This window comes from Cucurbita pepo, chromosome LG01 (assembly GCF_002806865.2).
Source record: "Cucurbita pepo subsp. pepo cultivar mu-cu-16 chromosome LG01, ASM280686v2, whole genome shotgun sequence".
Classification (NCBI taxonomy): domain Eukaryota; kingdom Viridiplantae; phylum Streptophyta; class Magnoliopsida; order Cucurbitales; family Cucurbitaceae; genus Cucurbita; species Cucurbita pepo.
Window position 1 is genome coordinate 20,480,661 of NC_036638.1, and position 25,803 is coordinate 20,506,463.

The 25,803-nt window shown below is 37.9% G+C and overlaps 5 protein-coding genes across 6 annotated transcripts; 3 read left to right on the plus strand and 2 right to left on the minus strand.

The window, feature by feature from the left end:
• Window positions 1–1,791: 1,791 nt before the first annotated feature.
• On the plus strand, window positions 1,792–3,117 carry LOC111792177 (expansin-A2-like). The gene is made up of 3 exons (XM_023673516.1): window positions 1,792–1,954; window positions 2,049–2,361; window positions 2,446–3,117. The coding sequence occupies exons 1-3, from the start codon at window positions 1,822–1,824 to the stop codon at window positions 2,747–2,749; spliced, it is 750 nt and encodes a 249-aa protein (XP_023529284.1). The 5' UTR covers window positions 1,792–1,821; the 3' UTR covers window positions 2,750–3,117.
• A 260-nt stretch (window positions 3,118–3,377) lies between these two features.
• On the minus strand, window positions 3,378–5,624 carry LOC111792206 (reticulon-like protein B16). Its single transcript, XM_023673553.1, has 5 exons — window positions 5,302–5,624; window positions 4,692–4,872; window positions 4,397–4,538; window positions 4,002–4,071; window positions 3,378–3,843 (listed from the first exon to the last, which is right to left on the minus strand). The coding sequence occupies exons 1-5, from the start codon at window positions 5,411–5,413 to the stop codon at window positions 3,677–3,679; spliced, it is 672 nt and encodes a 223-aa protein (XP_023529321.1). The 5' UTR covers window positions 5,414–5,624; the 3' UTR covers window positions 3,378–3,676.
• A 520-nt stretch (window positions 5,625–6,144) lies between these two features.
• On the plus strand, window positions 6,145–8,000 carry LOC111792225 (40S ribosomal protein S26-3-like). The gene is made up of 5 exons (XM_023673575.1): window positions 6,145–6,296; window positions 6,376–6,468; window positions 6,832–6,916; window positions 7,003–7,136; window positions 7,737–8,000. Exons 1-5 carry the CDS (start codon window positions 6,294–6,296, stop codon window positions 7,815–7,817), a joined length of 396 nt encoding a protein of 131 aa, XP_023529343.1. The 5' UTR covers window positions 6,145–6,293; the 3' UTR covers window positions 7,818–8,000.
• Window positions 8,001–14,509: 6,509 nt separating this feature from the next.
• On the plus strand, window positions 14,510–20,354 carry LOC111811094 (mini-chromosome maintenance complex-binding protein-like). The gene is made up of 15 exons (XM_023697825.1): window positions 14,510–14,776; window positions 15,073–15,186; window positions 15,275–15,382; window positions 15,500–15,631; window positions 16,032–16,076; window positions 16,368–16,481; window positions 16,593–16,751; window positions 16,893–16,964; window positions 17,091–17,204; window positions 17,341–17,543; window positions 17,636–17,771; window positions 17,889–18,116; window positions 18,188–18,255; window positions 18,505–18,620; window positions 19,899–20,354. The coding sequence occupies exons 1-14, from the start codon at window positions 14,543–14,545 to the stop codon at window positions 18,617–18,619; spliced, it is 1,842 nt and encodes a 613-aa protein (XP_023553593.1). The 5' UTR covers window positions 14,510–14,542; the 3' UTR covers window position 18,620; window positions 19,899–20,354.
• LOC111811103 (adenine/guanine permease AZG1-like) lies at window positions 20,295–22,469 on the minus strand. 2 transcript variants are annotated; one of them, XM_023697842.1, is made up of 2 exons: window positions 20,584–22,468; window positions 20,295–20,484 (listed from the first exon to the last, which is right to left on the minus strand). In XM_023697842.1, exons 1-2 carry the CDS (start codon window positions 22,303–22,305, stop codon window positions 20,470–20,472), a joined length of 1,737 nt encoding a protein of 578 aa, XP_023553610.1. In that variant the 5' UTR covers window positions 22,306–22,468; the 3' UTR covers window positions 20,295–20,469. The 2 variants fall into 2 exon arrangements, with proteins under 2 accessions (XP_023553610.1, XP_023553604.1); XM_023697836.1 differs by having other exon boundaries at window positions 20,363–20,473; window positions 20,584–22,469.
• Between the last annotated feature and the right edge of the window lie 3,334 nt (window positions 22,470–25,803).

Consider the following 25,803-nt stretch of genomic DNA (forward strand, 5'->3'; position numbering starts at 1 on the left):
TTATGTATATTTGGATTTTTCTTTTAAATAGAAGCGCAAAAATCGGCCCTTCCATGTGCCGCCTTAACATGGTAGACCCCATTTTATTATTATCTATTTTTATTTTATTTTATTTTAAAGTTTTAAAATAAACCTCATATCTCCTTAAATTAATTTTAAAATTTGGGATTTAAAGGACGCTTTTTGACTTTGATTTTATTTGTGGGTTTTGGATATAAATTAGTTTTCCAAAAGAGATTAATTTAATTTATTTGGTAGTTTTTTTTTACAAAAAAAATAATAATAATAATAATTGAGATTCAGCCGAGGGATATCAATTTATGACAACAAAATATTGTCTCCTTTAACTTATCATGTATGGTCTTCAGCCTCACAGTTTTAAAACGAGAGAGATTTTACACTTTTATAAAGAATGTTGTGTTCCATTTTCCAACCGAAGTGGGATTTCACAATTCACACTTGTTGAGAGTCTAGCATCCACTAACACACCACCCCGTGACTAGCGCTCTGATATTGGATTAAAATAGATAAGTGAGACCCACACATATACGTATATATAATTTATATATATAAAGAAGTCAAAATTTGGGGTATTGAAAAAATGGCTAAACAAAGTTAAAATTTAAAATAGTGAACATTTTCAATTAGAGTCCAAATTGACGGATTTAATATGGGGTTTCAGGTTAATTTGATATGGTTTATTGATATTTTAGTCACTTTTATTTATTTATTTATTTATTTACGTTTAAGTCATGCGCTAAAAAAAAAAAAGAAAATTCTACAAATGAATATAAAGTCAACCTTGCTATGGGGAGTTGAACTAATCTAATAAATTTAGAATATTAATTTAAAACCGTAGCCATAAATACATTTCAATTAAGCTTTGTGTTATTAGTTATAATTATTTTTATTAAATAATACTTTAATCCAGAGATGCTCTTTTCTCTGTCGACCAATTTTTTAATTAAAATAAATTGTAATAACATTTTAATAAATATTGAATTTTAGATCTTAATATTTGGGTCGGGTAAGAATTTTATATTTAAAATAGTTTAATAATTTTGTGAATTTTAAGGTGAAAAAAAAGCAGTCAAGACTCGTCTCAAATAAAGAGNTTTTTTTTTCATTTTTTTTTTCATTTTTCATTTTTGGAGTTGGTTAAAAAAAACGAGAACGAATATTATATTCATTGTATTGTCCTAATTCGTTTTTATTCATTTTATTTCTACAATGGTAAGTATTTAAATTTAAAATTCATTATAAATATTATTTCTTTCTCATATAATAGGAATATTATTGTTTTTATTATAATACTTTATTTAAACCCTATATTTAGAATTATCCATTTTTTTCCCGTTTCAAAAATAATTGTTATAATGGTTGAAAATAAATTAAAAAGATAAAGAAAAAAAAGAAAAAAAAGAGAGGTGGGTAAGTCGATACTATAAATTTCGCAAGAACATAGAATGAAATAGCTTAACAATATTCTAGATCATTTATCGATTAAATAATTTAAAAAAAAAAATTTATATGAGATGATTCGAATTTTAAACAAGTGTACTTCTTTTTAAGAAAAAAGGTCGTACAACCCCTCCCATGTGCGTTCTATCCTCTCGGTTATATTTAATTTTAATTTTAATTAATGAGACCCTCCTAAATTTTTAATATTAATATTTATGAATTATATTTTTTATATTTCTTCCCAATACCACCACAAAATACAATTATAGCGTAACGGCCTCTATTTTCCGTGTATTTAAATACCCCTCCATTTCCCATTCAAACCCAAACAAAAATTTCTCCCCCCTACACAATTCTTCAATGGCGCCCTTACCAATCTCTCCTCTCTCTGTTTTGCTCCTAGTTCTCCTCCCTGCAATCTCCGCCGACTACGGCGGGTTGCAGTCAGGCCACGCTACGTTCTACGGCGGCGGTGACGGATCCGGGACAATGGGTAATTGATTAAACTGAACTGCCCTTCGTTTTTTAATATTTTTTTTTTATTTGTTGGGTTCTGTGTGGTAATGGGGAATTGGGTATTTGAACAGGTGGGGCTTGTGGGTATGGGGATTTGTACAACCAAGGATACGGAACGAACACGGCGGCGCTGAGTACGGCTCTGTATAACGATGGGCTGAGCTGTGGTTCTTGCTATGAGATTACTTGCACTAGTGATCCCAATTGGTGTCTTCCTGGAAAGATCATTGTGACTGCCACTAATTTTTGCCCGCCCAACTACGCTCTGCCCAATGATGATGGCGGCTGGTGCAACCCTCCTCTGCAGCACTTTGATCTGTCTCAGCCTGCTTTTCTTCAGATTGCTCAGTACAGTGCTGGCATTGTTCCCGTCTCCTTCCGAAGGTCAGAGTCCCTAAAAATTAACACAAATGGTTTAAATCTCTATCTTTACTTTCTAATTCTTTATTTTTTTTTTATGAATAACAGAGTGCCATGCGTGAAGAAGGGAGGAATAAGGTTCACGATCAAGGGGCATTCATACTTCAACTTGGTGCTGATCACCAACGTCGGCGGCGCCGGCGATGTCCAATCGGTGTCGATCAAAGGATCCAATACAGAATGGCAAGCCATGTCTAGAAATTGGGGACAGAACTGGCAGAGCAACAATTACTTGGACGGACAAAGCCTCTCTTTCCAAGTCACCACCAGCGACGGCCGTACCGTCACCAGCTACGACGTCGTTCCGGGCAACTGGCAGTTCGGTCAGACCTTTGAGGGTGCCCAGTTCTGAACAAATTTCAAGAACTTGATTAGAAAAAATAATAATAATAATAATTATTATATGTAGGTTAGGTAGATCTCCGGCCGCCGTCCACAGTGGCTGACTATTGCCGTGGTGGTTAACTTGCACCCGCTAAGGTCTTTGGGATTTGAAAACACACAGATAACTATAAATATATAGGAAAATAGTGTGTGTAGAAGAATTAATAAGGTTTAGTTCTTACAAAGGGATTGTCCATTTAGTTCTCTCAATTTATTGATATGAGGACATTGCATTACTGTTCTTCCCCCCCATCTTTAATTTCAAGCCTTCATTTTTCTCGTGCTATGTCATTAGTGAGAATTAATGAATGCTTAATGTAATCAGCTATTGATTAACATTCAAGACTCGTATCAAATTTTCTCATACTTTTTCAATCAAAATCAAAATAATACTCTCGTGTCAAGAAAATAAATATATTACGACCAAATGTATGGGGTAAAGTATGCTAAATTGGGGGGAGAAGAGAAATCATATTACCATCAAATTAATGGGACACCACTCTACTCTCTTCCCCCTTTTTTTGACTTTTCCCACAATTATAACGCTTTTCATCTGTTCGTCTATATATGTAGTGTGGCATTTACATGGAACAATATACCAAATATGAATGATCCATATTTGTTTGGCATTCAACAATGGGCCTTTCTCTGTGGGCTGATCCATATTTGACAAAGTGGAAATGGATAAACAAACCAACCCTCGTCTTTTTCTGTAGCAACTAAGAACAAGAATCTGTGATATTTGATCCGGGTGGTTCAAATCATTAAACCTAGGAATACACGGCCGAGTAATAGCCTTCAAGAGTCCAGTTAGCCAGGCATTCATTTGGGATGAAACAGTGTTACAATTTTCCTGTGGTTTAGTACAACTTGAGAAAATTATAGTCGGCATTTTTCATTGATCCTTATCCTTAGAAAAACTACCAGGGAGTCTGCTGAAAACACTCTCATCCATCACTTTGTAATGCTTTCTAAACTCTTGGAAGATCATTCCAAAATATCTATCGACGTGTTTATTGTATTTGTTGTACAAGGCGGGGACAGTTATTGAGATGATTGTTCCTGTCACCGAGTCAAATGGCCAAAAATCAATATTAAGTTTAGGGCAAACTCGAAAAAGAAAATGTTACAAGTTGGATGATTGCCGTAACTTACCCACAGATGAAATGCATACAAACTAAAAATATGTCATAGAAGCGGTTTAGGATGTTCGTACATACCGATATATGCAAAGGTGAAGAAAGAAAGGTAGCTACCAAGGACGGATAGAAGCCACAAACAAATCACCACCTGCAAAGTTGTGCAAGATTACTCATACTAGTGCAACCAGATATGAAGAAGCTGAAAGGAAATATTACGCTCTTGAAGTTAAAATATCAAATGTACGTATTCTTTGAAGTAGCTTTCTTTGCCTCGGGCTTTAGCTACTTATGGTTGCAGATCTAACTGGCATCATTGATGGTGTAAATGAGTACTAATCTATTATTTTCAAAGGAAGAGTACTTAAAGCTGATAAACCTTTGTTAGTTTTGCCCATTTAGTTCACATATCCAATTAGATAGGATATAAGGAATCATAATGTACAATAAAATGCATGATCATTCGAAATACTAACCCTGAAAAAGCGTTTAAAATCATTCCCAAGTGTGATGTCATGAGCCATAAGTAATGCATTGTTGATTTTCCCCCGAAATGATGCTGCAACGCTATCGACAAATTCCTCTGACAATACTAGCTGTGGTAATGTTTGAATTGGCCTGCATATGGAGGGAAAATGAAGAAGAGCTAACAAGGAAAACATACCATCTTCTTGGAAGAAGAAGATAATATGAGCAAAAAGTACTGTGTTAAAGATTATGAAATGGAAGAACTTCACAGTGAATCAAAATAAAAGTCAGCCATTGCCATACTTGTGACGAAGCGCAGCGAAGTTGGCACGAAGAAACAATAGGACAACCAAAACCAGCAGGACATCTGAACTTATTGTTAGCAATGGCATCCCAGAGTGCTCAATAAGAAGCCAAAACACGGTCGCAACGACAACAATGCCGAAAGAAACATGCCGCTGTTTCCACAGTAGAACATCAGCCGCTATGCAGAAGTAGCAAAAGAGTCAACATTCTCGATGATCAAAACAGTAAAGGAAATATCATCATTTTCTTCCCTCAAATACACATCAAAGGAACATCAAAACCATTCTCGAATTTTGAAGTAAACTGGATTCAAGGCAATATAGTCCATTTCCCAAGGAAAAAGATAACAAACACCTTCAAGTTTCAACCGGTCAAAGTCTCAATTCAAATACAAAAATGGAAACAGGTAAATGAACAGAATATCGACGAATCCACCAAACCATTTCAGAACACCCTTGATGACTTGAATTCTAGCTTCACNATCAAAACCCTAAAGTATCGGCGATTGCAGCTAACAGATTCAACATCAATTCTCGAAAGGGGAACAAAGGAATCGAGCGAAATTGATCAAGACACTGATAAATTTAGCGGGAGAAGAATTGAATACCTTTGCCGCCACCCATAGACTGGTGGAGTGAAACTTGCCGGTCACATGAAATGCAGGCTATATCTTTGCCGTCGCCTTCTACAGTACCGGCGCTACCGGAATTATCTACCATTGCACTTCCGAATTGCTCTGGCCAGCCTGAATTCTGGTGAGGAACGTTTCAGAGTCAAAATTGCAGCTCGAAACGTTCTTGAGATTTCTATATGATCGAGAGTTCCCAAGCCAAAGCTAGAAACGGTTTCACGCAATTGAAGAATTTTTAATTTCCAAGCTCTAAGCCTTCCTCTTTCTTCATGCCCTGGAAATGAATTTTATCAACCAACATTAAATTATATCACAATAACTAAATAATATATATATATATATATATATATATATATATATATATATATATATATATATTAAAATAATTAAAATTTAATATATATTTTTAGTTTTAACTATCATAAAAATTTATTGTTATCTCTTTGAAATGAAAGTAAAATAAATATACAAATCTAATATATTTAATTTGATTTGATAATAAGCATAACAACCTCCTCAAATATTTCATCCCCACATTTTAATTCTCTCCCACAATAAAATAATATATTAAATAATTAATAAAAACAGTGTTAGACAGAAAAAATAGTTTTTAAAAAATATACCTTTTACTATTTTCGATTTCTTAAAACAAATTATCTAATATCGTAGAATCAAAAAACATATTTAAAAAAATAAAAATATTCGTAAGATTTTTTAAATAAATTTTAAATGTAAATTTTATTCTTAATATTTTGCTATTAGTCCATGTCTTGGGCAAACAATGAAAAATAGAATAATACGGGGGGTTCTTTTTGCAAATGTACTAAATTTGGGACTTCGTTTGGCTAGGTCACCTTCTGCTCCCCCACATATAAAAGGAACGGTAGCATCCTCTCGAAGCCCTAATTCAGCCGCGAAGAGATAGCTGATTCTCTCTGGTTCGTTCGTCCATCCGGAAGACTAGAACCATGGTAACCTAATCCCTCACCCCTCCGTTTGGATTATTCGGTTTTGTCTAACATTTTCTTGACAATCTCGCGTTTGCTTCAGACTTTCAAGCGCAGGAATGGTGGACGCAACAAGCATGGACGCGGACACGTGAAATTCATCCGCTGCTCCAACTGTGGTAAATGCTGCCCGAAGGTACTTAGGTTTTTTTTTTTCCTCTGTCGCCTTGGTATCTCTTTCCGATGTCAATGAATAGTTTAGGTTTAGGTTTGTCTTTCTATTGATCTTTTTTGATCTGTAATGGCCAAACAATGTACACGCATCTGGAATTTTTTTTTTCTAGACGCTTTTTCAATATAACCGCTATCGATGTACCGGCATCACTGAACTAAGATTCGTGTTTTTCACCAGCGGTTTTTTTTTTTAAATTTCCTGTTCTGTTGCTGACTCCCTTGAATTTTCATGTTGCATAGGCTCAGATTTAGTACGTATTTGCAATTATCTGTGTGATTTTGGTCTACTGTTTCTAATTCTGTGATTTCTTATTGACGCAAATAGGATAAGGCCATTAAGAGGTTCCTTGTTAGGAACATCGTGGAGCAGGCAGCTGTTAGGGATGTTCAGGAAGCGTGTGTCTATGATCGTATGATCCTTTTCTTAACACATTATTTCTTTACCTTACACTATTACAACATTTATGATAATTTCAATGTTTGTATTCTGGTACAGAATACACTCTTCCTAAGCTATATGCTAAGATGCAGTACTGTGTTTCCTGTGCTATCCACTCTCACGTTGTGAGGGTTCGATCACGCACTGATAGGAGGAAACGTGAGCCACCACAGCGATTCATTAGACGCAGGGTACATTTTCATTTAGCTTACTTTCATTTTTTGGCTCTATCATTTTTATTCACTTTCTAGGCTTTCAATTATTAAAATCGTACGATCCTGTGAGTGATATGTTTGTAAATTAATTTTGCGATGACCTGCTAGGAATTAAAACTTGAGTTATATAATTGTTACTACAGTTCTATATGGCCAATGTTTAGTGTTCGGATCCTCTTATTCTTTCACACAATTCTCACAAGTTACTACTGGATCATTGTTGACACTGGCTTTTGCTAGTTGTGATGTTTATATATCATTGAATATGCCCTCTTCTTACTTCAATGACTGGTGTTACCCTGTGTCCTTTTGCTGGGTCATGAATCGTCTTTTACTTCCATTGTTCGTGTCCCTCTTGTTTTTTCTTACGAGTCTCACAATTCTGGTAATGTAAGGTTGCTATTTTGTTTACTCGGTGATTTATGGACTTTTGAAAGAGAAAGTTGTTTTGTTTGTTTATATACTTTTAACAATTTATGGTTGTTCGTAGCTGCTTATGGTGATTATCTCTATTCTGAATGTGTTTCTATTGCTCTTGCTTATTTTGACGGTTGAATTTTGTCCTTTGTTTCTCAGGATGATATGCCAAAGCCTGGTCAGCCAGGACAGGCCCCTCGCGTTGGAGCTGGAGCTGGAGCTCCTCCTCCCCGTCCCTGAAGAGGAACCCCTTTATATGCTCTATTTAATTTTCTCATGGTTGCTGCAATTTGGTGAACTTGAATTTTATTTAGCATTTCTCGATATATTTTTAGGGTTTTGTTTTGAGTTAAGGAATTATGCTGTACTTCTGATATCTGATAAATTTTTGGTTTAACGAGGACTTGATGTCGTGACTATCTATCCCGTCTCTCATATCCATTTTACGTATAGTAACAATATCCAATGTCACGGAAGAGGTTGCTAGCCTTCTTCAATTAATTTATGTAAAATGCGGTTCGGCCATTAGGGATTCTCGTGAAGATTTTTCGAATAGTATCGTTATATATTTGAGGTTGTTTTGACTATAGATTCATTGTCCTTGTGAGATTTTCCCCATTACCGGTGATGGATAATCAAGTATTCCGTATCGATTTCTTTATTTTTCTCTCTCTATATATGATCCTTTCAAGTTTTTATTAAATATAAAATCTTATTTTGGTATTTTAGGAAAATCTCAAAGCTTTCTGCTTAAATAGAAATTTCATGTTGATAGTTAATGATTTAAGTTAATTAATAAAAGCTTTTTACTTTATTAAAATGACGTATGGAAAATCATAGTGGGATAGGTGTGGAATTTAGTTCCCGCAAATCAAGTCCGGAATCTCGCCCCCGAGAAAGAAAAATTGTAATGAAATGTTAATTACGAGTTTGATGAACATCAAAATTTATATTGTGCTGAGCATTCCAATTGTTTAGGGTTTAGGGTACAAATCCAATTTTAGTTTCAAAATTTTCAGACCTATTCCCAAAAAGAACTTTTAAATAATTTTNCCAAAAAAAAAAAAAAAAAAAAAAAAAAAAAAAAAAACGTAATGGACCCAATGAAAATATAGAGTCTAAAATGTAGTAAAGATGAAAACATAAGAAATTGAATGTTATTTAATTTTGTTTGTTGTCCTTTATATTCATCATTAGATATATGTTCTTGACATTTTGTCTTACACTTTTAGAAACAAGGTCTTAATAGAGTTTGAATCAAGGCGTTGAATTTACACATAAATGGGGTCCAAACCGTTGAAAATACATTACTGTTTTTATATTTCACAATTATAAGGGAAAAAATATTTATAATTATAGCAGAGGCCAAGTTTTTCTTTCTGTTCTTTAAGCATGTCAACATGTGTTTTCTTATTTGAGCTTCATTTTACTCGATTTTCTCGACCACCCACATTCTTATCATATCACCTGCAAATACTAACCTCTAAAAACTATATAAAAATCAATGCTTTATATATGCAACGAAGTATGTACACAAATTTTAGATTAATAACAGAAAATTTAATCCGTAGACATTAATATTATAAATAATTACATAATAATGAAACAATGAATGAAATATCATCAGATCGGTCCCCTTAATCTACATCGCTTTTTAATGCGTATTTACATTTTACATTAACAAATGATTAGCATTACACAAACCCTGCAAAAATTCTAACTGTTGAGGTTGTTGGTCCCTTTGCTCGGCCCCGACGGCGGAATTCCCCCCTTCGGCAGAAACCCAAGAAGCAAAGCCCCATACTCCACTGCCAGCGCCGTCGTAGGATCCGCCGGAGTGTCAAGTTTCAGGTCCGGCAAGGCGGCGGGGGAGAGAGAAAGATCGCGCAACAATCTGGCGGAAGAAGAAGAAGAAACAGAGAGGGAGAGAATGAGAACAAAAACAGAGATGCATTTGGAGAGCTTGAAAAGGTTCGCCATTGAAGAACCCAATGAAAGGTGGAAGCTTAGAGAGGAAGAAAGAAATGGGAGATGTGAAGTGAATGTGGAAATGGTTCGATTTGGTGGGGGATTTATAATAGTGATGAAATGAAATGAAAATGGTCAATTAAAAAAGGAGGCGATTTTGGTTGAAAAGGTCAATGGTTTTATTTTTGTTTTAAATTAATTTATTTAATGTGCAGCACACTCGCAAGACGCGCGCCATATTTCACGCTCTTGTGTTGGGGATTCAGGCACGTGGTGAAGGGAGGTTGATTCAAAATCAAACTTTTATTTCTTTTATTTTTATTTTATTTTTTATTTGTAAGGTTTTTAGTGGAGCTTTGATTTCTAATCTATTATGATTATAAGTGGTACAAAAGTCTTGAGGTTCAATTTTATTTGAATGGTGGGAATTTATAATTCAATTTTAAAGGCTTAATTTTAAGAATATGTATATTTTGTAGTTCAAATAATAAACAAGTTGCACTATGTCACCGTCGTACTTCTTCAACCGTGCGGCGTCGTGTTCTTGATACATTCACGACAAGCATTAAGGTGGACTCAAGCCCTGTTCGCATTTTTTGCCTGGTTTCGTGGCTTCGTTTGTCCGTCGGCGAGGTGTGTCTTTGCCAACCAAACGCCAACTTGTGTGAAATCCAAACTTATTCGGCTACACATGTCATTCATGCGTGTATGTTCAATCGTGTGCGACACAATTAACGTTGCATCTCATTGTCATATAGGTTCCCAAAAACACGATCCATGCATCATTGTACCATCCCATGTTTTGGGACGCATCGTCCATCTTGGTTTGCTTGGATATATCCATTGGGGAACTGACCCGCGTGTCGATCATCTCATTGAGATAACTCAAACATTCATCCATCCTCGTTTTCTCGAGCATTGGACTCTCCCGTGTCCATGATAAACTATTTACGACATACGTTCTAGATAACGGGTGTATAATTCAACATTCGACAAATGGCTTGGGGCTCAATACCGGCACACCTATGTCGTCCGGTACTATCCTTAAAAGATCATTTTCATAGGAAGCTGCCTGTTANGGGGGGGGGGGGGGGGAGAGCCAACACCATGTCTATAGTACATTTGAGGCATTTTCAATCCTTCTCGAGTAGACGTCTTTTAGACAAGCAAGCATACGACCTTGTGCATAGCCCATTAGATATCTAATTGACACTAAATTTGGTGAGCTTTCATCTTTCATATAGAGAGACTTAATTCTCAAGCCACATGCCAAAATTCATATTGAAACCCCGACTTTTGAGGTTATAGCTCGGGGCTCTACCCGACCCCTCTTCGAGCTTGTCTTCAACACTAGTTTTGCCTCGTTCTCTCGAATTTTGTGTATGTCTCGACTTAGCTTCAATGCACACTCTTGATATGCTGGATGATGCACCGTCCTCCTCGGTCGCATCATGACACTTCTCTAACTTGGCCCAAACATAATCGGATGGCGCACCACTTGAGAGTCGCCCGTTATCTGTGTTGTGTGTGAGGCTCACAACCTACTCTCTCTCAAGTGCATTGACTTGAATGATTATAAATTTATTTTTGTTTTGACTATATAAATTCATATGGAATAATTTAGGTTTTTTTTAACAAATTAAATAACTATTACTAATTTTTTAAAATTGATGAAAATTTCACGAGTTATTGCAACGAAGTGGTTGAAGAAAAAAGAAGTTAGTTGAGGTGGGATATGAGAGTGACGCGTGAGAGCGTGTGAATTAGAGAGAGTGGGGGAGCTGGGACACGTCATGCTTACTGTTCAAATGGATGGACCCACAATTTGACCATTTGAGTCCACATTGGATTTGCAGGTGCTGCGCTGTGACGGTGCTACGCGTTTTGAGAGTGCGAAAAGCTTGGGCGGCAAGCTTAAAGTACAGGCACTCTCTTAACGAATTTTCATTGCTATTTCTTCATTCTGTAATTTGACGATTTTAATGACGTCATTATTTAACTAAATCATTTATTAGTTTTGTGATTAAAAGTCTAAAATTTAATAAAATTAGAATATATCACTGTTTATGAGAACTATTTTTAAGAATTAAAAACTTTTTAGATAGTTGATAATATTTTAAATGTTATTTAAAATTTTAATACTGGTTAAATACAACTTTAAAATTTAAGAAATCAATCTATAGTTTAATTTAAACTATGCTATATTGACTTGAGGCACCAGCTGGTAAGGTAAATTAATTTAATTCAATCTCAAGCTAAATTAATTTTTGCATTTCAGACATAATTGGGCTGAAAGTTGGAGGACCAGCTGGTAAGGTCGAATGTGAACTGGAGGCCCAGTTAAGGTCCAATGTGAACTGGAGGAAGGCCCAGCTGTTAAGGTCCAATGTGAACCGGAGGGAGGAACAGCTGGAAAGGTCCAATGTGAACTGGAGGGAGGCCCAGCTAGTAAGGTCCAATATGAACTGGAGGAAGGCCCAGCTGGTAAGGTACAATCTGAACTCGAGGCCCAGCTAGCAAGGTCCAAAGTGAACTTGAGGCCCAGCTGGTAAGGAACAATGTGAATTGGCGGCCTTGACGACCAGGTCCATGGTGAACAGGCGGCCCAGCTGGTCAGGTCCAAGTTGAGGCCCAGCTGGTAAGGTCCAATGTCATCTGGAGGCCATACTGGTAAGGACCAAGGTGAACTGACGGCCCAGATGGTCAGGTCCAAGGTGACTGGAGGCCCAGATGGTCAGGTCCAAGGTGACTGGAGGCCCAGATGGTCTGGTCCAAGGTGACTGGAGGCCCAGCTGGTAAGGTCCAAGGTGAAGTGGCGGCCCAGCTGGTCAGGTCCAATGTGAACTGGAGGCCCAGCTGGTCAGGTCCAATGTGAACTCAAGGCTCATATTGTCAGGTCCAATGTGAACTGGAGGCCCAGTTGGTAAGGTCCAATGTCATCTGGAGGCCCAGCTAGTAAGGTCCAAGGTGAACTGGTGGCCCAGATTGTCAGGTCCAAGGTGAACTGGCGGCCCATCTGGTCAGGTCCAATGTGAACTGGAGGCCCAGCTGGTCAGGTCCAATGTGAACTTGAGCCCAAGATTATCAGGTCCAATGTGAACTGGAGGCCCAGTTCGTAAGGTCCAATGTCATCTGGAGGCCCAGCTGGTAAGGTCCAAGGTGACCTGGTGGCCCAGATTGTCAGGTCCATGGTGAACTGGCGGCCCATCTGGTCAGGTCCAATGTGAACTGAAGGCCCAGCTGGTCAGGTCCAATGTGTACTTGAGGCCCAGATTGTCAGGTCCAATGTGAACTGGAGGCCCAGTTGGTAAGGTCCAATGTCATCTCTAGGCCCAGTTGGTAAGGTCCAATGTCATTTCGAGGCCCAGCTGGTAAGGTCCAAGGTGAACTGGTGGCCCAGATTGTCAGGTCCAAGGTGAACTGGCGGCCCATCTGGTCAGGTCCAATGTGAACTGGAGGCCCAGCTGGTCAGGTCCAATGTGAACTTGAGCCCAAGATTATCAGGTCCAATGTGAACTGGAGGCCCAGTTCGTAAGGTCCAATGTCATCTGGAGGCCCAGCTGGTAAGGTCCAAGGTGACCTGGTGGCCCAGATTGTCAGGTCCATGGTGAACTGGCGGCCCATCTGGTCAGGTCCAATGTGAACTGAAGGCCCAGCTGGTCAGGTCCAATGTGTACTTGAGGCCCAGATTGTCAGGTCCAATGTGAACTGGAGGCCCAGTTGGTAAGGTCCAATGTCATCTCTAGGCCCAGTTGGTAAGGTCCAATGTCATTTCTAGGCCCAGCTGGTAAGGTCCAAGGTGAACTGGTGGCCCAGATTGTCAGGGCCGAGGTGAACTGGCCGCCATCTGGTCAGGTCCAAGGTGAACTGTCGACCCATCTGCTCAGGTCCAATGTGAACTAGCAGCCCAGCTGCTCAGGCCGAATGTGAACTGGAGGCCCAGCTAGTCAGGTCTAATGTGAAATGGAGGCCCAGCTGGTCAGGTCCAATGTGAACTGGAGGCCCAACTGGTCAGGTCTAATGCGAAATGGAGGCCAGCTGGTCAGGTCCAATGTGAACTGGAGGCCCAACTGGTCAGGTCCAATGTGAACTGGAGGCCCAGTTGGTAAAGTCCAATGTGAACTGGAGGCCCAGTTGGTAAGGTCTAAGGTGAACTGACGGCCCAAATTTTCAGGTCCAAGGTGAACTGGCGGCCCAACTGGTCAGGTCCAATGTGAATTGGAGGCCTAGCTTGTCAAGTCCTATGTGAACTGGAGGCCCAGTTGGTAAGGTCCAAGGTGAATTGGAGGCCCAGTTCGTACGGTCTAATGACATCTGGAGGCCCAGCTTTTAAGGTCCAATGTGAATTCGAGGCCCATATTGTCAGGTCCAATGTGAACTGGAGGCCCAGTTGGTAAGGTCCAAGGTGAACTGGAGGCCCAGTTCGTTCGGTCCAATGTCATTTGGAGGCCCAGCTTTTAAGGTCCAAGGTGAATTGGCGGCCCAACTGGTCAGGTCCAATGTGGATTGAAGGCCTAGCTTGTCATGTCGAACTGGAGGCCTAGTTGGTAAGGTCCAAGGTGAACTCGAGCCCTGTTGGTAGGGTCCAATGTCATCTGGAGCCCAGTTGGTAAGGTCCAAGGTGATCTGGCGGCCCAGATTGTCAGGTGTACGGTGAACTTGCGGCCCAGATTGTTAGGTTCAAGGTGAACTGGCGGCCCATCTGGTCAGGTTCAAGGTGAACTTACGGCACAGCTAGTCAGGCCCAAAGTGATCTAGGGCCTAGCTGGTAAGGTTCAAGGTGAACTGGAGGCCCAGCTGGTAAGGTCCAATGTGAACTGGCGGCCCAGCTCAGGTCCAATGTGAACTGGTGGCCGGGCTGGTAAGGTGCAGGACTGTTTACCCGGCTGGTGAGGTCTAATGTGAAATGGAGGGAAAATGGCGGGAACGAAGAGGCATAAGCTCCTTGATTTGGCGGGAAATATCTGTAGACTGTATCTGCTTCATTTCCATTTAGGATGTCCAATGAACATGTCGGTTCGGAGAGAGATAGAGACAGAGCTAGAGAGAGAGAGCGTGCAACCATGGTTGGACTACCCTACGATTTCCTTGTTAACCCTCTTGGTGCTGTGAGATCAACCTTCGACCAGGCGATATCATCGGGTTCCAATCCAGCGTCTTTTGATGGCAAGGACTGGGGAGCGCTCGATCCATTTCGTCACTTCCTTTTTGACCAAGATGGTCTATCTAAGGTTCAATCAACTTCCAATTTTACGTTCATATGTTCTGTGTTTGGAATGTTTTTTTCAGTGTTTGTTCAATTTGTTAAAAAGACGAACAAATTCTTCCCCGCTATCTAGTTTTTGAGCAGTGGATTTCATTTTTCTATTATTGGTATTCATTCGCACAAATCACTAGATGCTCTTGTGTGAGGATTTTCAGTTGAGCTCGTTAACTTTTTTCCTCGCGTTCTTAGTATTCTGTAAGAATTAAGGGTTTAATGTCATTAGGTTTTCGAATCGATCATTTGACGAGTAGCTTTCCGTAGGTTCCAATTTTGAACGCTTCAAGCGTTAAATGGGTTCAGCCCAACTGTCTTGTTCGGTTCAAGGGAATGATTCAAGACATGCTGGGAAATGAGTTTTATGTTGGCGCTTACAAGGTAATTTTATTTATCTGCTACTAAGCAATTTTCTGTTTAAGATACTGCTGTTTTGTTGTTTGTTAAGGTTCTCTCTGGTATTGTGAAGGATGGCTCCACTTGGAAAACCACCAAGTTTACGGATTCTTCTCAATGCCCGACAGGAATTTCCCCGGATATGCGCATCTGGGAACGCCGTTTGCTGTACTGTGTGCCTGTGAGTTTTCAATAATTACCCCTTCTTTGTAAGCTGTTCCTGCAAAATTTCTCCCTTTGAATTTGTGTGTGTGCTTGATGGCATTTTTTTGAGTGCATTCTTTATCATTTTGGTTAGGTTCCAGGTCAGAATTCTTGGACAGAATCCTCGCGTTTAGGAGAGATCAATCAGAGTGCTGAGGGGACATCTGAAAACAAACAAAAGCGTTGCAGATTGGATGAAAATTCTGTCGATCCTATGGACTTGCTTGTACTTTTTCCTCTATCACTTGCTCTCGTTTTATTTTAAACTTTTAGCTGTTCATTTCATCCATGACCCCATCAACACCAAATATATCATAAATTGCTTCTTCAATCTGTATTTGTTCAGTACTTGTTGTATTTATATCTATTAGATTTATTCATGTGCCTTTAGAGATTTCTGACATTTAGCACGACAGCTCAAATAATTTTAGTAAACAGCTTGTAGCTTGCTTATTCTCCTGAAATAATAGATTTGTTAATTATTCAATTTCTTTTGCGGCGCTTTGGTCTGTTGTGCACTACTCTGGCTCTAATCACTTTTATGTAGGGATTAGTTACTCTGTTTCTCTGTTTTATAATAAAGGGAATAGCAGCTGCTGCCTTCTGACATCTTATTTAAATCACAGGCTTCAAGTGATGAGCTTCAAAGTTCTTCCTGTGCGAAAAAGATGGTGAGCGATCTTCTTTTTTTAAACGTTTATTAGTTTTACTCTGTCAGTAGTTTTTACTTCAGATTGAGTATCATCTTTTGGAGTTTAAGAAGTTAACTTGCACAGCACCTTTCACAATAGAAAAATGAGATGCAAACTTTATATTCTTGTTTCATTGTTCATAAAGAGGTTATACCAAATAATGAACATCAAACAGAATGCTTGTATATTGTTGGACGTTTTGCTGTTTTACCTCTCTTGGTGTATTTTAATTTAACTTATTCTTCTGTTATCATCTCTTTCATTTCATAGAAAGACGAACAACTTTCGCCCGGCTTACAGTCTCCAAATATTTCCTCTGTGGCTGTATCTAGTCTAAGCACTGTCAACAATGCTGAAAGAAATTTTCTTCCTTGTCTAGTTAAGGTAAGTACCCACTCTATATCCTGAATCAGGCTGTAATATAATTGTTATTATCAAGTGTGTTGTGGGGTTGGAAATGTTTCTTAATTCTCAGCATATCTATCTATATTGCAGATGTATGATACTGTGGAGTCTGAGTTGAAATTGAATGATGTTTTTGAGTTTATTGGTGTCATTACCCTTGGCACAGAGCAAAAAGTTGACAAGGATGACGACGATGAGTTCTCAAATGGTTTATGTGAGGACTTATCGGTTCAATTTCCTCCCGACAGGGTATTGATACATGTTAAACTCTTTCATCATTTCCCTCTGTCTAGTTAGCTACCTCTGGAAGTGACTCATAAACAAAGAATTATATGATCTTGAGCGGTTCTAGATAAATTAATATAGCATCAATTTTCTACTTTGTTATAGGTACCGTGTCTCCATTGTGTTGTTCACAGGAAACTTGCCGTTCATGACTTCCAAACTTTCCATGTGTTAGAGGTGCTTTATAACTACAAGTGATGTCTGATTTGTCCTTTCGACCTCTTTTATTGTCACTAGTGTAGTTTTTGTTTCTTTTTTCATATTGTACCGCTTATGTACGTATGTTATATTCTTATGTAACAGCCAACAACCCATCTAATTCGAGAGATACGTACCACTCTACTAAATCACCTGACCATTGTTCTTGGCAATGATGGAGTTGCAGCTCACTTTTTGTTGTTGCATCTTCTATCCAAGGTCAGGGTATTTCCTTTTAATTATTCATTACCTAACTTGTCTCTACTTCTATGTTCTGGTAATCTTGGTCTAAATAATTTTATCACTATGTTATCATGTATGGGTTTGAATCCTAAAGGACAAATTTATTGATTAGGTGCATGCTAGGGTGGATTCCCTGGCCGTGGGTAAACTTTCACTAAACCTCACAGGTTTTAACAACGAAAGTATGTCAATCTTTGGAAATCAGCTCAGGCTTACTGTCAAGTGTCTTCTTCCATTCACGGAATATATACCACTCACAGTAGAATATCTAAATACAGCTTCACTGGCACCGAAGAAGGATTTTGAGATAAACCGGTAAGACAGAAATAACGCTGACAGTTGGCTAATGCTTCTCCTTGATTTCATCCAAATTGAAATAATTGGTGTAATATCTTGACAAAATACAGATTGGTTCCTGGTGTTCTTCAGCTGGCAGAAGGTTCACATTTGATGATTGATGAAACACAACTGGAAATAGGGACACTGAATTCTCTTGGAGTTGAAAACGCAAGGCTGCTGAAAACTTTAATGGAGTCGCAAAAGGTATCTGTGTTGGCGCAGCCTATTTGTATATACACGTAGATGAAATATTTTCTATAGTTTTTGGTTGAATTACTTGCTCCTCGTCCTTGTATTGATTAAATAAACCTTTTTCTCCAGGTTGAATATGATTTCAAGTACTACAAAATGGATATGACAACCGATGTCCAATTGCTAATTTTGTCAGAGGGTAAATCCAACATTTTGCCAGCTGATTTGGTTGTGCCTTTCCAACCTTCATCTGTAGGTTCTTCCGCAATTACTGATATGAATGCACTAGAAGCATGGAGGTGGTACTTATCTAATTTAAGGTCATTGCCACATTCCATTGAGTCAGAAATGCAGCAGGTACATCTTAGACTTACTTGATTCTTGAAATTATCTTCTGGTGCTTGAAATTCATAATTTTGGGCTTACAGGTTGTAGAAAATGACTTGGTGGCAGCGAAGCAGGCAGATAGGAGCTTAGGCAGCCAAGACTTAAGCAGGCAAGTAGTACATGTGTTACTTGCAAAATGTTCATGTAAAAGTCCAAGTCTACAACTAGTAGATACTATTCTTTTTGGACTCTCTTTTGGGCTTCTCCACGAGATTTTTAAATTGCATATGCTCGGGAGAGGTTTCTACACCCTTATAAATAATGTTTCGTTCTCCTCCCCAATCGATATGGGATCTCATAATTCATTTGTTATTCAGTCTTGCTCATAGTTCTCTTAAGGGTTGTAATTATTGTGCAGGTTGCTAACGATAGGTCGCCTGATGTCTGCAAGTTACGGAGAAACCTCTTTGTCATTGGAACATTGGCAGATGGTCAAGGAACTAGAAAGGTTGAGAAGGGAGAGACTCACATGAGGTATTCCACACAAACCCACTTGGCACTCCATTGTATCCATTTGAGCCGATGGGTGGTTTAGACTTTGTTGTATTGCAGTGTTGAGTGTGTAAATCATCTGGTTAGCAATGAACCAAACCACATCAAAAAATAAGACAGGGTCTAATATTTTGCTAGCAAGAGGAATTTGGTGGAGTTCCAAGCAGAAAAAAACCAATTCCCAAATGTCTTAAAACTGTCACCTGCAACCTCGGACACTTGTTTTGGAACTTAGCGCACCAAATTCAACACAAAAGCCTGTCACTGCCACGCTTTAGTGTGTTCTCTGCCCAAAAGCACTAGTTTTGACTTTTTTTTGTTCTTGCGGTAAATCTAGCCGTTAAAACTAACGTAGAATGTTGGGATTTTCAAGTACTGATACTCCTCAGTATATTCGTTAGATCGTACATGAACTGTCCAGAAATGGTTGGGATAAATTTTCTGTGTCATTGACTTCAAAAGACACGTTGAGACATGAAGCAGTGTACTTCATGCATAAAGTTAAAAGAGTAGAACTTATGAGTGTAGATTTGGATAACATCAGTCAACTCATTGACTAGGTTGGTTGAGATTTCTGTCAATGTCAACCTGCCTGCCAGCCATAGGTAGCTTCATCGTTACTCTGGGTGTGTTGTGACTTGAGTGACCAATATTCTATTTTCACACGCAGAAAAAGAGAGAACAAATGGAGGAGAAAAGCCCAGCAAAGCAAAGCCAAGGTCGATACCATTAATAATAATAATAGAAAAGGGGGGATGGGTAGGATCTTTACCTAGAGTGTCAGGAAATATGGAGCCACTTGGACGCATAGTAATGGTGTCATTTCAGACAAGAACCTGAATACGTGTCCCAGTTATGAAGAAGACCATTGAGTTGTGTTGTGGACCATGTCTTGTCTTGTGTGTGATGCCTCAAAAACCTCCGAAAATGGTCTTTTATTGCTTGGGGATAGAAAAAACTGGAATAGAAAACACGCATGCCACATAATTTTGTGTCAGATGGAACACCTTGATGCAAGAATATGTTCTGCTCACTTTTGTTGTCCGTGTCCCAACTCCCTCCCCCTTATTCCCTTTCCTTATTCCAGAATCGTGTGGTTGTGTCAAAAAAACATCTATTCCTTCCATAGTTTGCAGCATATTACACGCCTACTACTACTATCTCACTGTTTTAGTCTTAACTTAAACGTTGTTTCATTGTTTCATTGTTTCATTGTTTCATATTTGATTGATGTTATGCCTTCATCCTCTGTTTTTTTAGGCTAAATTGAAAGGAATTGCTGTAAAGTGATTGCTCAGGAAATGAATTTGTTTGGATAACGCCGTCAAGTGTGGGTCCGGATTCGGTTCGCCTTTGGGGCTCTCACATGAAAGTTAAGGAAGGAGAAGCATCCTCCTCCTCCTCTTCTTCTTCCTTCGAATCGCCACTCCACTCTGGCATGACCACAACGCAAGAATCATCGTTTCTGGTATCATGACAAGTACGAAACACAATCGTGTAGATAGCATTCATTTCAGGGCTTGAACTAATCCCGTGGTGTATAGGTTAAAAGAACTGTGCGTTTGGTGTCAATTTTTGAAAACGATTGTGGAATAGGTTTACTTTAGGAATTATCGTTTGAAAATACAAAGAAATCAGTGTAAACAAGCCAGATTTGGTATGTGAACATGACTATACGATGGAATTGAATGTCAAAGGTGAGGAATGAGGTGGTAACAGGTTGGTTTTGATTTGAACATAATAATGATAATAATAATGAAAGTCAAATCCTTTGACTAAAACATTTTGGCGTCTGTCCGGCCGTCCCCCCTACTATGTTCCCATGTAGCTGCTACCTAGGTAACACCTATATATAATTAACATTTCAATATTTCAAAATTAAAAAAAAAAAAAAAAAAAAAAACAATTATAACAATGATGGAATAAAATATTTTAAAAACTATACTTCGGGCTGTACAGATTTTCGGGCAGGATCTTCTTCAGCCAGGAGCTGCCCGTTAGATGCACTGACATGGCTCCTCAACTTCACAAGTCCACATTTTTCCAAACCAGCCCAACCCCAATCCGGTACATGCAGCACCACGTAAGTCCCAATTCCACCAATCAGACCATAAGCAATAGAATAAGTCAACGGCATCAATATCAACGTCATGAACGCCGGAATTGCCTGCTGCATATCATTCCATTCAATCTCTACAACCGCCTTCATCATCAAAACCCCCACCAATATCAATGGCGGCCCTACCGCCCACGCCGGAATCGACGCCAACAACGGAGTAAAAAAGAAGGCCAGAAAGAAATAAGCCGCTACCGTCAGTCCCGTCAGCCCCGTCCTGCCGCCTTCCCTTATTCCCGTGGAGGACTCAATAAACGCCGTCACCGGCGAAGTCCCCAACAATGATCCGACGACGATGGCCGTAGCATCAGACATAAAGGCAAAATACTGCCCCTCAAAATCCCCATTTTGATCCACAAATCCTGCAAATCTGGCCATTGAATAAAGCGTTCCAGTGGTATCCAAAATATCCACGTATAAGAAAGTGACCATCGCCTCCCAAAAGTGGGGCTTCCCTAAATCCTTAAAGCTTAGTGCTCCAGCTGTGCTTTTAATTGTGTGTATATCCACAACTTTCTTAAAGTACTTATACGCCGCCTCCCCTGACGCCGTCTCTGGAAACGCCGTCACACTTGTTTTTCGAATCCACGAAACCACCGTCACGAATATGATCCCGTAAATCGTAGCCCCTTTTACGTTTTTCACCATACAATACGCAGTTATCACGAATCCCACTATGCCCAGCCACATAGTTGGGCTCTCCATTCTTCCGTTCAAACAGAGTATTCCGCCGGAAGCCGTTCCTCCGGCCATTAGACTTACCGTTCCGTTCCCGGAACTCACCACGGGGGACACCGACACCCGGGAGGCTTCTGGGCAGCCTCCGAGTGTCACTAACGTCGATGGGCTGAAGCCAATTAGACCAATTCCTTGGCTACTCTGTAATCCGATGAACGCTAAAAACAGCCCAATTCCGGCAGAGGAACTGATTCGAACTGGCTTTGGGATTAATTTCGCCAATTTTGCACGAAACCCAATTGCGGAAATGAGTAAAAAGATTAACCCCTCCATTAGAACGGCGGTTAAGGCGCTCTGGTAAGAAATGTTACCGGAGCCATGAAACCCGACGACGGTGTAAGCGAAATAAGCATTAGTCCCCATTCCCGGAGCTAAAGCAAGAGGAAGATTCGCGAAAACGCCCATTATAACACAACCAATTAGCGACGAAGCAATTGTCGCAACAATTAAGTCTCTACGGACTTGATCGAGGCAAGCGGCGTAGCCGGGATTGACGGGGTCGAACATGCAGGACCCATCGGGTTGGATGAGTCGGAGATTCGACCCGGAACAATTGGGGATGGAAATGGAAGGGTCGGAACAGAGAGGGACGCAATCCGATTGGGAACAGGTGGCGCCGGAATCGGCAAGGATGGAGGCGTTGACAGCCAAGATGTAGGCCATGGTTAAGAAGGTGGTGGTGCCGGCGCGGAGCTCGGTGGTGAAATTGGAGTTTCTTTCGGTTAATTTGAACCGCCTACCAATCCAGGTTTTGGCGACGGCGGAGTTAAGGCGGTCGAGGCGGCCTGGTTGCGCGGTGGTTTGGACTTCCATAAGGTCTGTTGAGGCAAGTCCGGAGATGGGGAAGCTGGCATCTATCAACACATAATTGGTTTATATATATAGAAATAAAATTTGAAGGAGAAGAAGACGACGATAGATTCTCGAACCGGGGATCTCTCCGCAGTTTAATTTCATTCAGTCAAGTCTCATAATTGTTATTGTTATTTATTTATTTATTTATTTCTATTTTAATTATTCTTTATTCTTTATTTTTCTTTTTCTAGTTTCGGTTGGAGTTTCCTTGTTCTCAGGCTATGTCAGGCTTGTTTTTAATATTACTTGTATTTTAAAAATTCCGGAAAAATAAGGAAAGTGACAACTATTACTTTGCTACCACCAACAATTCCAAAAAAAGTTAATATACTTCTATTTACATTTGTTTTAGTAAAAATATTTTATAAAAATTTAAAATTTTAAAAATTATTATATTACAAAAACGATATTGAAAAAAAAATTCACCAAGAATAATAATTGAAACAATTGGCAAGAATTAGAATATAAAGGTCGGAGATTATTTATTTATTTATTTATTTATTTATATATATATAGGAGAGGTAATAAATTTTAATTTTAAAATATTTAAAAGAGTGAGATGATGGAATTTAATATGAGAGAGATGAAGTCGAAAAGGGATACACTAGTGGGAGTGGGAACTTAGTTGAGTAGGTGGTTTAAATATATTACTTTTTAAAAATAAATATTTTATTGTATTAAATATATACCACACACCATATAAATCAATCTCCCATTTATTTTTAAAAATATTATAAATTCAAATAGTGGTTTCCCACTAAAGCGACCACAATATTTATCAGCTGAAATGAATTATATAATTTAATATTAATTTTTTTTTCAAATGTTTGAATTTAATAACTGACATTGATGAACATAGAAAATAATAATAATTGAATAAATATTGAATATGTTATATTTGGATATGTAGTAGGTGTAAGTGTTATGAAGACCAAAAACATTATCCATAGATATAAATGCTAAAATAAAAAAAAATAAAAAAAATAAAAATGGAGAAATTGAGGTGGTTTGAAATAATACGCAAACTTGTGGAGGTTCGGCCTCCGTCACTTTCACTGTTCTTAGAGGGAGCTGGTTGGGAAGTGGGTGGTTGACTACAGAAATACAAATTTAAATAATTAAATAATTAAATAATTTGAAATTTCGGCTGTCGTGACTTCAATTTTTAAGTTGCGTCTTTGTTTTATTCTTTTTTTTTTTTTTTCCAAAACCAAAAATATATTAAATTACTATTTTTTTAATCTTAATTTCAAAAATTATAATTTTTTTTTTTCTTTTCATAAATGCTCTTTTCAACGAAAGCTGTTCTTTCTTCGGGTTTGGTTGCTTGAAAATCAACATTTTTGTTTCTTTTCACACTAGGATTTGACCCTTAAAAGGAATGGATTTTGTAAACAACATTTTTAAAAGTTTTTTTCTTATTTAAAAAAAAATGTTTTCAAAATACACTATAAAATAATTTCTAAAATTCCCGAACATATTGAAATAGCATTTTTTAAATTTAAATTATTTTTTTTTCTCACGAAAATCTTTCTAATTAAATTAGGTTTAGAACTTTTTTGTTCGATCGTCATGGAAAGGACCCCATTGATATTATTGAATTTAAAGTATGACGTAAATACCACTTATGGAGAGAATTTGAAGAATTGTTTACAAAAAAAAAATAAATAAATAAATAATAATGAAGTTAAAGTTAAGGGATGAAGGAAAAAAAAAAAAAGATTATTGTTACGTTTCTATTTTTAGAATTTGGTTGGGGGTTTATTAATATAAATAATAGTGAAAACTATAGAAGATGGTACTTAGCTGTCCCTTCGTATAACATAATGTAGAAAATAATGATGAATCATTTAAAGGCAATGTGCTAAGATTGCATGTTGGGTTGAGTGACATCAATTTATTATTATTATTATGATTATGATTATTATTATTATTATTTTGCCTATGTGACAATGACACCCACAATAGAATATATCCTTCCCATCCTATGTGCCACAAAATAAGCTTAATGTATTAGTCCGTTAATGAGATTATTTGTAACAGTCTAAGTTCGCCGTTAATAGATATTATCGATTTGACCTGTTATGTATCACTGTTAGCCTCATAATTTTAATACACGTCTTCTAGGAAGAGGTTTCTACACACTCATAAAGAATGTTTTGTTTCCCTCTTTAATCAATATGGAGCCCATGACAACAATACGTAACGGACCAAAACGAGCGAGACACTGCTAGCTATGACCTTGGACTGTTACAAATGGTATTAGAGTCAGTTATCAGACGATACAAGACACTAGTCGAAGTAAATCTAGGACCCTCTTCATAGTAGATGCATGTTAAAACCGTGAAGCTGACGACGAATATGTAACGGACTAAAATGGATTATTTATTAGGATGTTACATTTTTAATTCTCAATTTAAAGTTTAAATTCAATTTGGTCCCTAGATTTCAAAATGTTACATCATCACCATTGAATTTTGATTTTGGTTTCCATTTAGTCTCTATGTTGTAGGATTTTACACTTTTACCCTCAAGTTTTCACTATTCATGCTTACTTTTGCTCACAAAATCAGATCACTAATGAAAACTCAAAAAATAAAAAAAAAAAATAAAAAAAAATAAAAAAAACATAAAATCTTCTGAAACATAGGAACCATATGAACACTAAACGCAAAGCTAAAAATATAACATTTAGAAATCTAAATATTAAACCAATACCGAAATCTAAAGAATTCATTTATAGACAACTATTTAACTATTTAAATAACGTACCAATCTCATCACTTACTATCATTAAACATACACAACAGATGAGATCGACCGAATTCCTAGCCCGTCTAAAGTAGTTGAACTATTAAAAAAAAAAAAAAAAAAAAATAGATTAGCATTTTTTATGTGCCAATCAAAGTGCTACTTTAACTCCCATCCTTTCACCATCAAANAAAAAAAAAAAAAAAAAACTATAGATTAGCATTTTTTATGTGCCAATCAAAGTGCTACTTTAACTCCCATCCTTTCACCATCAAAGTAATTGACCAATTGATGCATGGATTGATGGGTTACCAAAAGTTTGAAAGCTAATTCAACTATCCACTATTAATCATCTTATATTACAAGAGTTAAAGTTAAAAAGCAACAAAAACCACTATACTATACTATACTATACTAATCATTTAATTAATTAATTTGTCACACTTTGGCTAATTATATTTGGTCGGCACATATATAGTTAATTAGTTAATTGATATTTTATACAAAGAAATTTACAGATATTTTGTCTCAATCCCATATGCATGCTTTTCAGAAAAAAAAGCAAAAGCATTAAAGTTAGGTTAAAATATAAAAGGATAATGATTAATATATAATTAGAGGGAAATGATAAGCGTAATTAATCCAAAGTTCTTGGGACCCAGATCCAAACCCTTCTGCCCAATCTATAGCTGTAACCTAATTAAT